The sequence below is a fragment of the Oratosquilla oratoria genome, chromosome 11 (assembly GCF_046742065.1).
Source record: "Oratosquilla oratoria isolate Oo_2021 chromosome 11, ASM4674206v1, whole genome shotgun sequence".
Lineage (NCBI taxonomy): Eukaryota > Metazoa > Arthropoda > Malacostraca > Stomatopoda > Squillidae > Oratosquilla > Oratosquilla oratoria.
In genome coordinates, this window is record NC_134787.1 from 63,813,629 (window position 1) to 63,827,249 (window position 13,621).

General features: G+C 35.9%; 1 protein-coding gene across 12 annotated transcripts in view; it reads left to right on the forward strand.

Annotated features, from left to right (window-relative positions):
* Positions 1–13,621, forward strand: part of LOC143029865 (uncharacterized) — a 137,608-nt gene that overhangs the window by 34,285 nt on the left and 89,702 nt on the right. For 11 of the 12 annotated variants that reach the window (XM_076192997.1, XM_076192999.1, XM_076192996.1 and 8 more), the window contains 5 exons: positions 856–934; positions 2,188–2,292; positions 8,332–8,471; positions 10,125–10,255; positions 10,745–10,841. In XM_076192997.1, coding sequence (XP_076049112.1) covers positions 856–934; positions 2,188–2,292; positions 8,332–8,471; positions 10,125–10,255; positions 10,745–10,841 — 552 coding nt within the window. The remainder of the gene's footprint in view (positions 1–855; positions 935–2,187; positions 2,293–8,331; positions 8,472–10,124; positions 10,256–10,744; positions 10,842–13,621) is intronic. The other variant, XM_076192998.1, reaches the window with a different exon arrangement.

Here is a 13,621-nt window from a genome sequence, read left to right on the forward strand (position 1 = left end):
GTAGTGTACAGACATGCATTTTGTTCAGGAAAGTGCTGAAATCTTCTAATCTTTCCCTTTCAGCTATGTCATTTCTGTAATTTTTGTTAATATGCCATGTTATAAAATGCACAATTGACATAGGAACTAATTTGTTTATATCATATTAGTATCAGCCATAATAGCAAGAGACTTTCATTTTCTCTTCTTTGGAGTTGGTATTGCAGCAGGTGGGGAATTTAGAGGTCTCTTGGCCATCATGAAAATGCTTGAGGTGGAGTATATGTAAGCAGTGCTACCTGTAACAATCACAGAGAATGTGATGGGAAGACTAGACACATGACGTGGGAGGGGTGGAGAAATGCTGCCATGGCATTCTTCAGATAAATGAAAATCACCCTCATACACCCTTATGTTTCTGTGACTCATGTACATACTTGTTCCTTGTAGGGACCAATGATAGGGCCAGATAGTAGTAGTTCTGTAAGTTGGACATCTAAGAAAACCATCACCCTGTTTCCCATTCTCAAAAACCCATCAATACCCTCACTTTGTCAGGAGGTGATGCTCCAAGGGGTGGGCACCTAGTGTTATCTTCAGCTATTTTCACCCACTTTTGTCCATAAGGAGAGCTGACAGTTGGTAACTGCTCATCTCCTTTTCCTCCTATTAGCTAGTGACAGAAATAGACCTACATTACTACAGCACAGACCACAGTTCAGTATTTCTTTCCAGAGACATCTAGTAGAGCCCAAGGAATGTTACTAGTTCCTGTGGAACTCTGGGTTTCCAATCACAGAAACTTTAGGCAGCAGTTAACTTAGATGTCCTTGTATGCTTGGTAACTGAGTATTTGTGTTTATATTTCATTTTCAGCTGCTGGTGGACATTTCAGAAATACAGCCAGCTGGTGACAATAAAGACCTCTTTAGCATTGACGAGGAAAGTGGGGAGGGTAAGTGAATTAAGAATCAGAAGTATAATTTGTATTGAATACAATAAATTCTTTTCAAAGGTATGTATTACAGTGAAACTTTTGTTTGAGTAGGCGAGAAGACTGTAGAAAGGGTAAAATAATTGTTTGGATACAATATGATGGGAAATCTATGAGAGGATGACTGGTTATGGTACTAAGAAGAATAGAAGGTTATACTTAACTCACACAGTGCACACAACTTGAACTTTTATTGTATTCATGTTAAATATGCATTGCCAACATACGAGAAATAAAACCATAGGCATTTCACCAAACACTCAACATACCGCACTAAGTCATTTGACTGGAACACCTGTATTCTCATATGAAATAATGAATAGGAGTTTGAAGAAGACAAGGGAGTAATTATAGAAAATGTTTTAAACAATATAAAAGTGAAAGAGTGTGAATCGAATGAGAAAGGCCTTAGGGCTATATGGGATCTTCAATCGGATATTAAAAACATGCAGAGAACAGTGGACAAGATACATACCAATTGATTGCATGTTCCTTAGAAGAGAGAATGTGCCACAGGACTGGAAAATTGCAAATATAGTACCATTCTACAAGGGAAGAAGTTGAAAGAAACCTCTAAATCATACTAATATCCTTGATCAGCACAATAATTAGAATGTGTGAAAAATTTGTGAAAGTTGGGGAGATAGTATACTTGGATGAGAATGGAATCCTAGTAGATACTCAATTCAGATTCAGAAAAGGAAGGACCTTTGTAATGAACCAGTGTTTTTTATTCAAGATAGTTTTATATACTTTATGAAAAAAGAGGGTTGAATAGGTTGTGTACCTGGGCCTGGAGAAGGCTTCCAAGAAGGTGCCAAACAAAAAATTAACTTGGAAGATGGAAAATGTTGGATGACTTAAAGATAGTATACTGGAATAGATGAAAGATTTCCTAGAGGTATCATTTCCCTACCGACTGTTTTCACAGCCTGTCAACACACACATCTCCATATGGCGATGCAACCCTGGGAGGCTGACATTTGGTTTCTGGACAGTAGTCCAGTTTTTCTTCACAGAAAGAGTTGTGGAAGGGCCCAAGGACTGCAGCCAACCATTGCGCAGTTATAGTTTTAATTTCAGTTAGATTTGAAGCAACAGTTATTGTGGGTGATTGACAGTTATTATTCATCATTGTTGTTAGAGTAGTCTGTAGTGATATGCATGGAACTAGTAGTTGGAGTTAGGTATTTATTTGTTATCTTTGTCTTAAGGGTCACCAAGCAAGTCTGGCTTTCAATTGGTTGACCTGAATGACTCAACATCACAGGTCAGCTTATCCCAAGACAGTCCTAGCAAGTCACCGCAAGATGTGACAGGTATGGGTTTTCAGTGAGTAGAGACATTGTAGGCTTGGCTGTTAAGAGAATTCAGCTGGTTTTTATGACAAGTAATGTTTGCTGTTAATTACTAAAAATCCTGGAGCATTGCTTGAATAACATGTGTAGCTACTGGTTTGTTTATTTCCAATATATGCCTAAGGCCCTTTTCCTGTATAAGGCATACCGGTAAGTGGCAGATATAGAAATCAAAATCCTCCCCATCCACATGAAAATGACAGGAATGCAATTCTACACCAGAACCTTTAACACCACACATGCATCACACTACATCTTATAATCACCACCAACAAAATGCAACAAAAAAACTACAGCAGTCTACTACTCAACCATTTATAACAACCTACTACCTGTACCACACAAAGCAACCACACAAAAATGTGTACTCACTCAGATCAAAACAAAACAGTAATTTCAATACTCCTCTAACAATCCCAACATATAAACACCACAGAAAAAGAAAAACTCCCATATCTAGTAAGCACCACACTGACATGATTGCACTCGGCACACCATCCTGCATTGAGACAGTACTAACACACAGAGGACACAGATTACCTCATCCATAGACAGCAACACAATATATCTTTCTTGAGTGACTTGTGGACATGTTCAAATGCTGTTCCCAGTTACTTGAAGGCTCCAGGTTTTCTGCACGAGGGTTCAGGGGCAGGGGGTGGTAGATTGATTGATTCAGTCTGTCCCAATTACTGCTGCACTCAATTCTACCCTATCAAAAAGGTCCCTTTTTTGCCCCAGTTCTTTACCTCACCTCCACCTTTCTCACTATCTAGTCTTGCAATACCTATCTTAAACATTTCATCTTAGAAACATTCAGTGTCTTCTCTGCATCCCTAATACTAAGTCTACTTCATACAGCAGTAGGTGCAATCACACTTTCATACAATCTTTTCTTTACATCCATCCCCAAATATTTATTTCTCATAACACTTTTCATTCTCTCCATACATTTACCTGGTTCTTTTACTTTGTAATTTGCCACGTTCACTCCTCCATTGATAGTCACATGTAACCACAGATACTGAAACTCTCCACCTCTGAAAGCTTGTCAACCTCCATACTCACATCCAACCTGCCACCATAATCATTCATCTCATTACTTTTGTCCACATTCATTTGTAATTTTCGTTCACATATCCTTCTAAACTCAGTCACCTACTATTTCAGTCTCCTCAAGATCAACCACAAACACATTGTCGTCTTTAAATAGTAACTGGTTCATATCTTGTGCCCTTCCTTTCTCATCCTCTGGCTACTAGCCTTGCTTGTACCTCCCTCATCAACTCATTTCATGTGAACATTGGACAACCAAGATGATGTCACACAACCCCACATTCACTTCAAACCTTTCACTTCCCATTCCTGACCTTTATTCATGGACTACCACTCGTGTAAAAACTATTAACCACCTTCATTAGACTTCCACACTATCAAGTGAATGCTTCCAATCCAACAAGACATTTCCTTCCCTCACAAACAGATTGAACAATCTCATCAGCCACTCCACCATTACTACTTCACCTATTGTCAGATATTCTATAGGACATCTATCCAATCCAAATGAATTTCTAGCATTTATTTTGCTCATTGTTAAATGTATCTCCCTTTTGTTTATTCCCATTACATTATTTTCCACAAGGATAGCTCCAAGTTATTATTTGAATTACCATTTGTGTTCAGCACTTGATGCATGTTTTAGGTATTGCTTGCTAGCTTTGTAAAACTTTTATTCTATAGCATTTGCCAGCGTGCATTACAGTGTATATTGTGGTAAGACTATTTTATCACAATGTTTTAGTGTGTAGGAGCTGTGACTCTCCTTCAAGAGAGATGTGAAGCTATGGATTGATTTATTTTTAATAAATTTGGAATGCACACCTTGTTGCTGTGTCAGCAGTGTTTTATTTCTTTCACTGCTATTTATGCCTCCTTTCTTTATTTCCATTGCATTATTTTCCACATGAATGGCTTTGCATAATCATTAAAATTTCCATTTGTGTTGAACACTCATTAGTTTTTTATGCATGTTTTAGGTGTTACTGCTTAACTTTGTGAAACTTTTAGCTAACTCATAGCTTTTGTCAGGGTGCATTTTAATGAAAAAGTTTATATTGTGTTAAGACTGTTTTATCACTATTTTTGATGTGTTTGAAATGCACACTTTTTATGGCATCATATAATAAAGGGATCTGCAGTTTGTAACTCAATTTTTTTTCTTCTCTTTTTTTCTTAAAGGGCTTTTGAATGTGTATACAGTCCTTGTCCTAAAAAAAATGCAGGCAAAAAAAAAAAAGTACATGCATAAAATTTTCTCCGTGACTATTAGGCGAACACTTTTTTCATACTGTTGGGATTGAATCATGACACACTAAACAGAGATGAAATATCAGAGAAGTATGGTAGGGGTCACTAGGTTGGATAGAGTGAGAAATGAGGAGGAGAGTGGGAGTGGAAAAGGAGATGGCAGATAGGGCTGATGAAAGATTATTGGAATGGTTTGGACACATGGGAAGAATGAGTAATGATTAGTAAAAGATGTGTGGAAGGGAGAGGTGGAGGGAGTGAATTTGAGGGGCCGATTGAGGATGAGATGGATGGATGGTTTGAATGGGCCGTTGAACAAGAGGGAAATGTCTGTTGAGCAAGTAAGGGAGAAGGCAGGAGATAGGGATGAGTGGAAAGTGACTTTGTATAGATGATATTGTTATGCAAGGAGGGTAGAGGTGGGGGATGGGGAAGTAGGTGGTGCTTATGTGTGAATGATATTTTGACAAAGCCTGAAGGATTTCTCCCTGTCTTCTCTTTTTCTGCATGAGGGGACAGACAGGAGGATTGCTGATTAAATGAAGCAGCCTTGCTGTGGATGAACTGTGTCCTGCTGCATTGCTTCTGACCCAGGGCAGTGGGCGGGATACAGGAATGACCTATTCTCCACAGGGAGCTATGATGAGAGGGCGGAAAGGGTGGTGGATGGGAGTGGAATGGGTGGGAGTAGATACATGCCTTTTACTTGGCTACCTTCCTTATAAGGGGGAAAAAGTTGTTGATATATATATATATATATATATATATATATATATATATATATATATATATATATAGATATATATATATATATATATATATATATATTATATATTTTCTGGATGATATAGGAGGGCCGACCTGTTATGTAATGGTATTGGTAAATCTTGGCAGTTGGGCTCTGCTGTGAAGGTGTGCTGTGTCTTACTATATTGTCTCTGACCTGAGGACTTCATCCACAAGAAGCTGAGGTGAAGGGGAAACAGCTGTTTTTTTTTTTTTTTTTTTTTTTTTTTTTTTTTTTTTTTTTTTTTTTTTTTTTTTTTTTTTTGATGGGTGACAGTTAATTCATTTACAAGTGGATAAAGGGCCCATTAGTATATCTACCTAGTTGTATTATATGGGAAGGGAGCTATGCATCTGCAATTACCTAGTTGTACCTAGTTGTATTATACGGGAGGGGGGAGCTATGCTCGTGGTGACCCGTCTTTGTACCTCTCAGCATCAAGTTTTTTCTTAAAATCTTGAATAGTATTTGCACATACTGTTTCTTTATCTAAGTTATTCCATATATCCAGCACTCTGTGTGGGAAGCTATTCTTTTTCCGATCTCTTCTATAGTTATCCTTTTTGAGTTTCTTTTCATGACCTCTTGTTTTTCCATTGTCATTTTTTAGTAAATCTTTTCTGTCAAGGATTTCCATTCCTTTCATGATTCTAAATATTGTCAGCAGATCACATCTTTCTCTTCATTGCTCTAGTGTTGGTAGTTCTAATTCCGATAATTTTGTTCGTATGTTAATTTGGAAAGAGCTGGTGCCAACTTTGTTGTTGCTTTCTGTATTCTTTCTAGTTTCCTTATATTCGTTTTAGTACTGGGTGTCCATAGTGTTGCTGCATATTCCAGTTTTGGTCTAAACAATGTGACTAATATTTTTTTTTAATAATTTCTTCATCCAAGTAGTCAAATGCCACTTTCATTGACCTTAATAGGTTGTAGGTTTCACTGACTATTTTGTTTATATGTTTAACTGGTGTCATGTCTTTGCTGATTATCATTCAAAGGTCCCTTTCTGAGTGCATTTTTTTTATTTCTTCTTCACCAATTTTGTAATTTTTTGAAATTCTGTTTTTGCTTTTTCCAAACTCCATTATACTACACATCTTGATATTGAAGTTCACTTCCCACTTTTGAGTCCATTTCCAGGTTTTTTCCAGGTCTGATTGTAATGAATCACAGTCCTCTTCTGTTGTTACTTTCCTTAATAATTTTGCGTCAATTGCAAAGAAATTCATATAACTTTCAACTCCTTCATCCATGTCGTTTATGTATATGGCAAACGTGATTGGAGCCCATTTTGAGTATTCGTCTCTAATTACTACCCTCATTTTTCTCCCAGTGAGGAAATTTTCCATCCACTCTAATAAATTACCTGCAATGCCACCTATTGATTCTAATTTTCTTATTAATTTCTTGTGTGGCACTTTGTCAAATGCCTTTTGTAGATCTAGATAGACACTGTCTGCCCATTCATCCCTCTCATCTATTATATCTATTAGTCTTGAGTAGAAGCAGATTAGGTTTGTAGTACATGATCTTCCTTGTCTTAATCCAAACTGGCTCAGGTTTAGTATAGATTTATGTATATATATGTATTTACCTAGTTGTATTTTACAGGCCTGGAGCTATGCTCGTTATGACCCGTTTTTGTATCTACATCTAGTTTGCTTTTGAATTCGTGTATATTTCTGGCATTAACAGTTTCACTGTTCAATTTGTTCCAGACGTCAATCACTCTGTGGGGGAAGCTGTTCTTTTTCAGGTCTCTTCTATAGCTGTCTTTCTTTAGTTTCTTTGGGTGTCCTCTTGTTTCTCTTTTGTCCCATTTTAATAGGTCATCCCTATCAAGAACTTCCATTCCTTTCATAATTCTAAAGATTGTGTGTGTGTGTGTGTGTATATATATATATATATATATATATATATATATATATATATATATATATATATATATATATATATATATATATATATATTAATTAATTCATCCCTCATTTTAATGGACTTCCATTTAATGAATATCAGATGCAATGGACAAAGTCTGTTAAGGGTATATCACACTGGGCTTCCATGGGGTTTTACCAGATTGTAAACCTATATAAATATTAGACATACATTTGAAATGATCTTGGAGAAGTCTAGATTTATGTAAGTGAAGTCATATTCTAGTTATTTAAATGAAGGTTGGACTTAGGATATGAGAGGAAAAATAGTCCAGTGTGATAATCATTTAAGTCACATGTGCTGCAGATGGAGTTGTGGCAACACTGAGCATAAACCAATTTTAAATTAAGAATGTTGAATTTACTATATTATAGTGTATCTTTACAGAGTCTAGGTATTTTACACTGTCATATTGGATGGTGTGCTTGATTAAAAGTACAGTATTGTATTATTTCTCTTTCTTTAGTAATATAGATATTAACTACTACAGACATAGTGTCAGTAACTGTGGACATTTGGCATTATTGGACTGATGTCCCTCCTTTTTGTCTGTTAAAATGAGGGATGAATGTATGTATGTATGTGTGTGTGTGTGTGTGTATATATATATATATATATATATATATATATATATATATATATATATATATATATATATATATATATATATATATCTATATGTGTGTATGCCTTTACCTAGTTGTATTTTGCGGGAAGAGAGCTATGCTCGTAGTGACCCGCTATTGTATCTTTTCGCATCCAGTTTTTTCTTAAAGTCGTGTATAGTTTTAGCACTCACTGTTTCCTCATTCAGTTCATCTGATTGTATGTATTATTCAGATGATAGCTATGTTTGGTAAGAGTGGTTATAGATTTACTTTTACTGGTAAGGTGACATACTTAATGAAGTACATCAATCTTTGATTATATTATGAATATATAGTTGATAAAAATCTGTCTTGTTACAGGTACAACATATGATCCAACATCTCCAACAGGTGTGACAATGCCTAGGAGTAGAAGAGACTCATCTGGCTCAACCAAAAGTGATGCAAGCAGTCTTTTTCCTATTTACGAAGTTCCTGCGGTGTCTTTTAATGTTCCTCAGGTTAGTTTGTAAAATTTTTGTTATTTCATCTTAGTTACTTATGGAAAACCTTGGTGTATGTTGTCATAGTAATGTGCATAGTAATGTGCATATATATATTTATATATATATATATATATATATATATATATATATATATATTTATATATATATATATATATATATATATATATATATATATATATAAATACATACACATATACATATTAAATGGGACAGATTGAGGAGACTAGGGATCATCCTCATATGAAATCAAGGCATGAGGGTGTGGGAGCATGACTCCAAATAAAACCATAGTAATTGGGTTATTCAATGTGTACAGATGAGAATAAAAGGGAAGAGATGGGCAATATGTTTGTGAGAAGAAAGATGGATGTGATGATATGGATTATTGTCACAAACTCCCTCCTGTCAGGAGGCTAAGACTGTACCCTTTACAGAGGACTTTGTAGCATGGAATTTAATGAACCATGTTCTTGGTGTTATTATTAAATAAAGCTTAAGTTGAAAGGGAAATGTATGTTTGAGTTTGAAAGTGTGGTGGAAAAGTTTCAGGAGTGATGAGTAGAAACAGAAGGGAAGGAGTGGCTGTGTTGGTAAGTTATGAGATGTGGAAGTGTGTGGTGAAAGTGAAATTTGGATGGGAAATACAGGCTTTTGTGAATCCATATCATCATGGTAGTGAGAAAAGTGAGGAAGTGAAAGAAGCCATTTGGATTGGTTTGAATGAATTTGTAGTGTTGGAAGGAATGTAAATGTAGTGGTGTTAGGGGATCTTGTGTTCAAGTAGGAGGTGAGATGATAGATGGACTGCCAGAGTGGTTCAGAGTTTCAGGTAAGAACTGAAGTAGAGAGTTAGACATTGTATAAAATGGAAGTTGATGATAGTTAACACAGTATCTAAGAAGAAGGACAAGCCTAAGTATACATGGGAAAGGGTGATGGATTGGAGGGTGGAAAAGTGGGGATTAATGTATTATGTAGTGGTACCCAAGGCCTTCTGACCATGACGACCTCCCTTGTAAGTGGGAAAAAGCCCTTGTTATATGTATGTATGTATGTATCCAAAGGGAGGATTGGAAAAGTTCTGGGAGGTAACCTTTTCATGGGAGAGTGGAGGGGGTGGTAATATTAGATGGTAGGAATTAAATTGAGAGTGAAGGACAAATGGATGAGGAAGAAAGGGATGGAAATAGAAAAGTGCAGAGGATAAGCAAATTAAATGCAAAAAATAAAGAGAAATAATATCAGAAGCTGGGAGTTAGTGATAATGGATAAACAGTAGCAGAAGAAGAATAGGTGCTTCAAGGGTTAGTGATGTAGTACACAATATAGAATGTGGGATAAGGACAATGGGAGGGAATTCCGAGATTTCCTCCTTGGGTCATAAAAGGCAACTAAAACAGGACAAAGGATGGGACTAGGCATCCTGCTCTCTGTAGTCCTAAGGGGTAAATTCCTATGAGGAGTCAAGTATTGGCTAGTGAGGTTGTTGTGTTCCTCGGTGAGGGGAATGTACCAGAGGACTGGAGGAACGTTAGTGTAGTTCCACTATGTACAGGAAAAGGGGACAGTGTTGTAATGTCTGTCTTGAGATATTTATGGCTTGTATAATAATTCATTAATTGTAATGGAATATTTTGATGTTTGCAGAGTGATCTTGAATCATCAAGTGAGTGGGAAGATGGAGGTGGGGGAGGTGGTGGAATGGATCGCTTGAGTAAAGACACAGTTTACCAAGCATACCTCAAGATGAGACAACGATATCACAAATACAAAGGCCGGTACGATATAAGACCTTTTATTTGATAATGTGCTTTTTATTCATTCTTGCCCCTTTCTTTTTTAAGGTTATATGCAGTTCCACTGACTTACAAGAATATGTTTTTGTTTATTTTGTAGTTTGTTAGGATTTCTTGATAAGCAGAATCTCTAACCCCATCCTTTCCTTCTATCCCTAAAACTAAGCAATGCCCCTCTCCAGTTTGTCCTATCCATTGTAATGTATTTTCTCCTTGTACCCATTTGGTATATCTTTCTTTCATGATGTAGAATAGTCAAATGTGTTTCCTATGCTTTGTATATTTACTTTTTGTCCCACCTCCCACATGGTGAGGGAAGCAAAGAGAAGGAAAAGTGTAAATTAGGATAGGAGTTTGGCAGAGAATTTTGAAAAGAATAAAAAGATGTTTTGAAAGGAAATAAAGAAAGTAAAGAAATTGAAATTGTATCATAGCATGTTATTAATATTTTAAAACTACTTGGGTTTTCAGCTATGCAGACTTAGCTCGAGCATACAAAGATAAAGAGAAGGAGACAGAGAAGTTGCGAGATGTCCTAACTAAGACACAAGACAAAGCGCTAAGGAAAGTAAGTCTATATTATTGTTTGTGGTGAGTGGGCCTGTCAGGGTATCTGCCCATCTGTGTGTAGATGTCGCTGTGGTGTAATTTAGGATATAGTTTAATTTGTTTTGGGCAAATTTTGGAGAATTATTTTTTATGAATGGCAACACTGGAGGCAGGCCATTGGAGGTGGTACAGTGAGAGTTGTTGCACAGTTGTGTGTATTTACCTAGTTGTATTTACCTAGTTGTATTTTACGGGAAGGGGAGCTATGCTCGTGGGGTCCCGTCTTCATATCTCATTTTATCTAAACTATTTTTAAATTCATGTATTGTTTTTGCACACACCACTTTCTCATCTAACTTGTTCCAACTGTCTATTACTCTGTGAGGAAAGCTGTTCTTTTTCAAATCTCTTCTATAGCTGTCTTTTTTTTATTTTCTTTCCGTGTCCTCTAGTATTTCTGTCATCCCATTTTATCAGATTCTCTCTGTCAGTAATTTCTATGCCTTTCATGATTCTGTAAATAGCTATCAAATCTCCTCTCTTCTTTGCTCTAGTGTCTGTAGCTCAAGTTTTTCTAGTCTCTCTTCATATGATAGTTTTGAGAGTGTTGGTGCCAGTTTTGTAATTGCTCTTTGTATTCTTTCAAGTTTTTTTATACATTTTTTTGTACTTGGTGACCATATCGTTGCTGCATATTCCAATCTTGGTCTTATCAGGGTGATTAGGATTTTCTTCACCATTTCTTCATCCAGGTATGTAAATGCAACTTTGATTGTTCTTATTAGATTATAAGTTTCTCCAAAAATCTTATTTATATGTTTCTCAGGTGACATATTATTCATAACAATGACTCCCAGGTCCTTCTCATTTTCTACTTTTTTTATTCCTTCTTCTCCCAATTTATATGCTCCTGTTATTCTGTTTTTGCTTTTTCCAAATTCCATTATACTACACTTTTTTGTATTGAACTCCATCTCCCACTTCCTACTCCATTCTTGTACCTTATTTAGATCTCTCTGTAGTGATTCACAATCTTCTTCAGTTTTCACTCTTTTCAGTAGTTTTGCATCATCTGCAAAGAAGCTCATATAGCTTTCTATTCCTTCATCCATATCATTAATGCGGCACCGTATGGAAGGGGTTAATATATATAGCAAACATTATTGGGGCCAGAACTGTTCCCTGCGGAACACCGCTTATTACTTCATCCCATTTTGAGTGCTGGTTTCTTATCACTACTCTCATTTTTCTTTCTTGCAAAAAGTCCTCCATCCAATTTAGTAGTTTGGCCTGTATTCCTCCTTCAGTTTCTAATTTCTTAAGCAACTTCTTATGTGGTACTTTGTCAAAAGCTTTCTTTAGATCTAAAAATGCACAGTCCGCCCATCCATCTCTTTCTTGTATTATATCTATTAGCCTTGAATAGAAACATATTAAATTGGTGACGCATGATCGTCCTTGTCTGAATCCAAATTGCCTTGGATTTAACACTGTTTTTTTCTCAATATTTTACCCATCTACTTTTGATAATTCTTTCACAAATTTTTGCTATTGTACTTGTTAGAGAGACTGGTCTATAGTTGGTAGGTTCTTCTTTATTTCCTCCTTTGTATATAGGTACTATATTTGCTTTTTTCCAATCTTCTGGAACTTTTCCTTCTTTCAAGGAACTATTTAGTATGCTATGTATTTTGTCTGCCAGTTCATTCCTGCATTCTTTCAGTATCCAGTTTGCTATTTCATCTGGTCCATGCGATTTTCTGACATCAAGATTACTCAAGTGTGTTAATATTTCATTCTTTGTTACTTCTATTTCTTCCATAGGGTGGACTTTCTCTTTCCATTCGTTCTCTTCAGGTTGTATGTTCTCCCTTGTAAACACTGATTTAAAATGTTTGTTCATAATTTCCGCCATTTCCATTTCCTCAGTGTATTCAACTCCCTCCTGTCTTAATTTCTCCAAGTCTTGTTTGTTTTTCAGTTTGTTGTTTACAAATCTGTAGAATAGTTTCGGTTGATCTTTACACTTTTCTATGATATCTTTTTCATATTTTCTCTTTTCCTCTCTGCACATTTGTACATATTCATTTCTATAACAGGTATATATTTTCCATTTTTCAGGTCTTCTGTCTTTTTTCCATCTGGTCCAGGCTTTGTCTCTTTTGTCTTTTAACTCCCTACAGCTTTTGTTGTACCAGCATTTTACATATTCTTTTTCTTATTTTTGTCTTGGGACATACTTTTCCACTCCTTTTTTGTAAATTTTTGTCAAAATATTCCATTTCTCTTCTACTGTTGTTTCTTCTTTGTATATTCCTTCCCAGTTTTCCTTTTGAAAGAATTCTCTTATTTTATCAAAGTTTGTTTTTTCATACATCATTCTTCCTTTTCTGTATTGTTCATTTCTTTTCATATATTTTTCTTCATTAAGTTCCAGTTCAATCAATATGTGGTCACTTTTACTTATTGGTGTTTTATATTCAATTTTGTCCACTATTCTAGGTTCGGATGTAATTACTAGGTCTAGTTTCGATGGCTCTTCTTCATTTCTATACCTAGTGTTCTCCTGTATCCATTGTGTCATTGTATGGTCAGTAACCATCTCGAGTAGAGCGTTTCCCCATGAGCTGTCTCCACCCTTTACTGTCATTTCTTCCCAGCAGACTTCTTTGCAATTAAAGTCGCCCATCATAACTATTTTTCCTCCCTCTTCCATTATCTTGTTTAATGTTATCTTTGTGTCCTCTAACATACTTTTATGTTCACTCTCTTCCCATGAGGCTGTTTTTGGGGGCACAT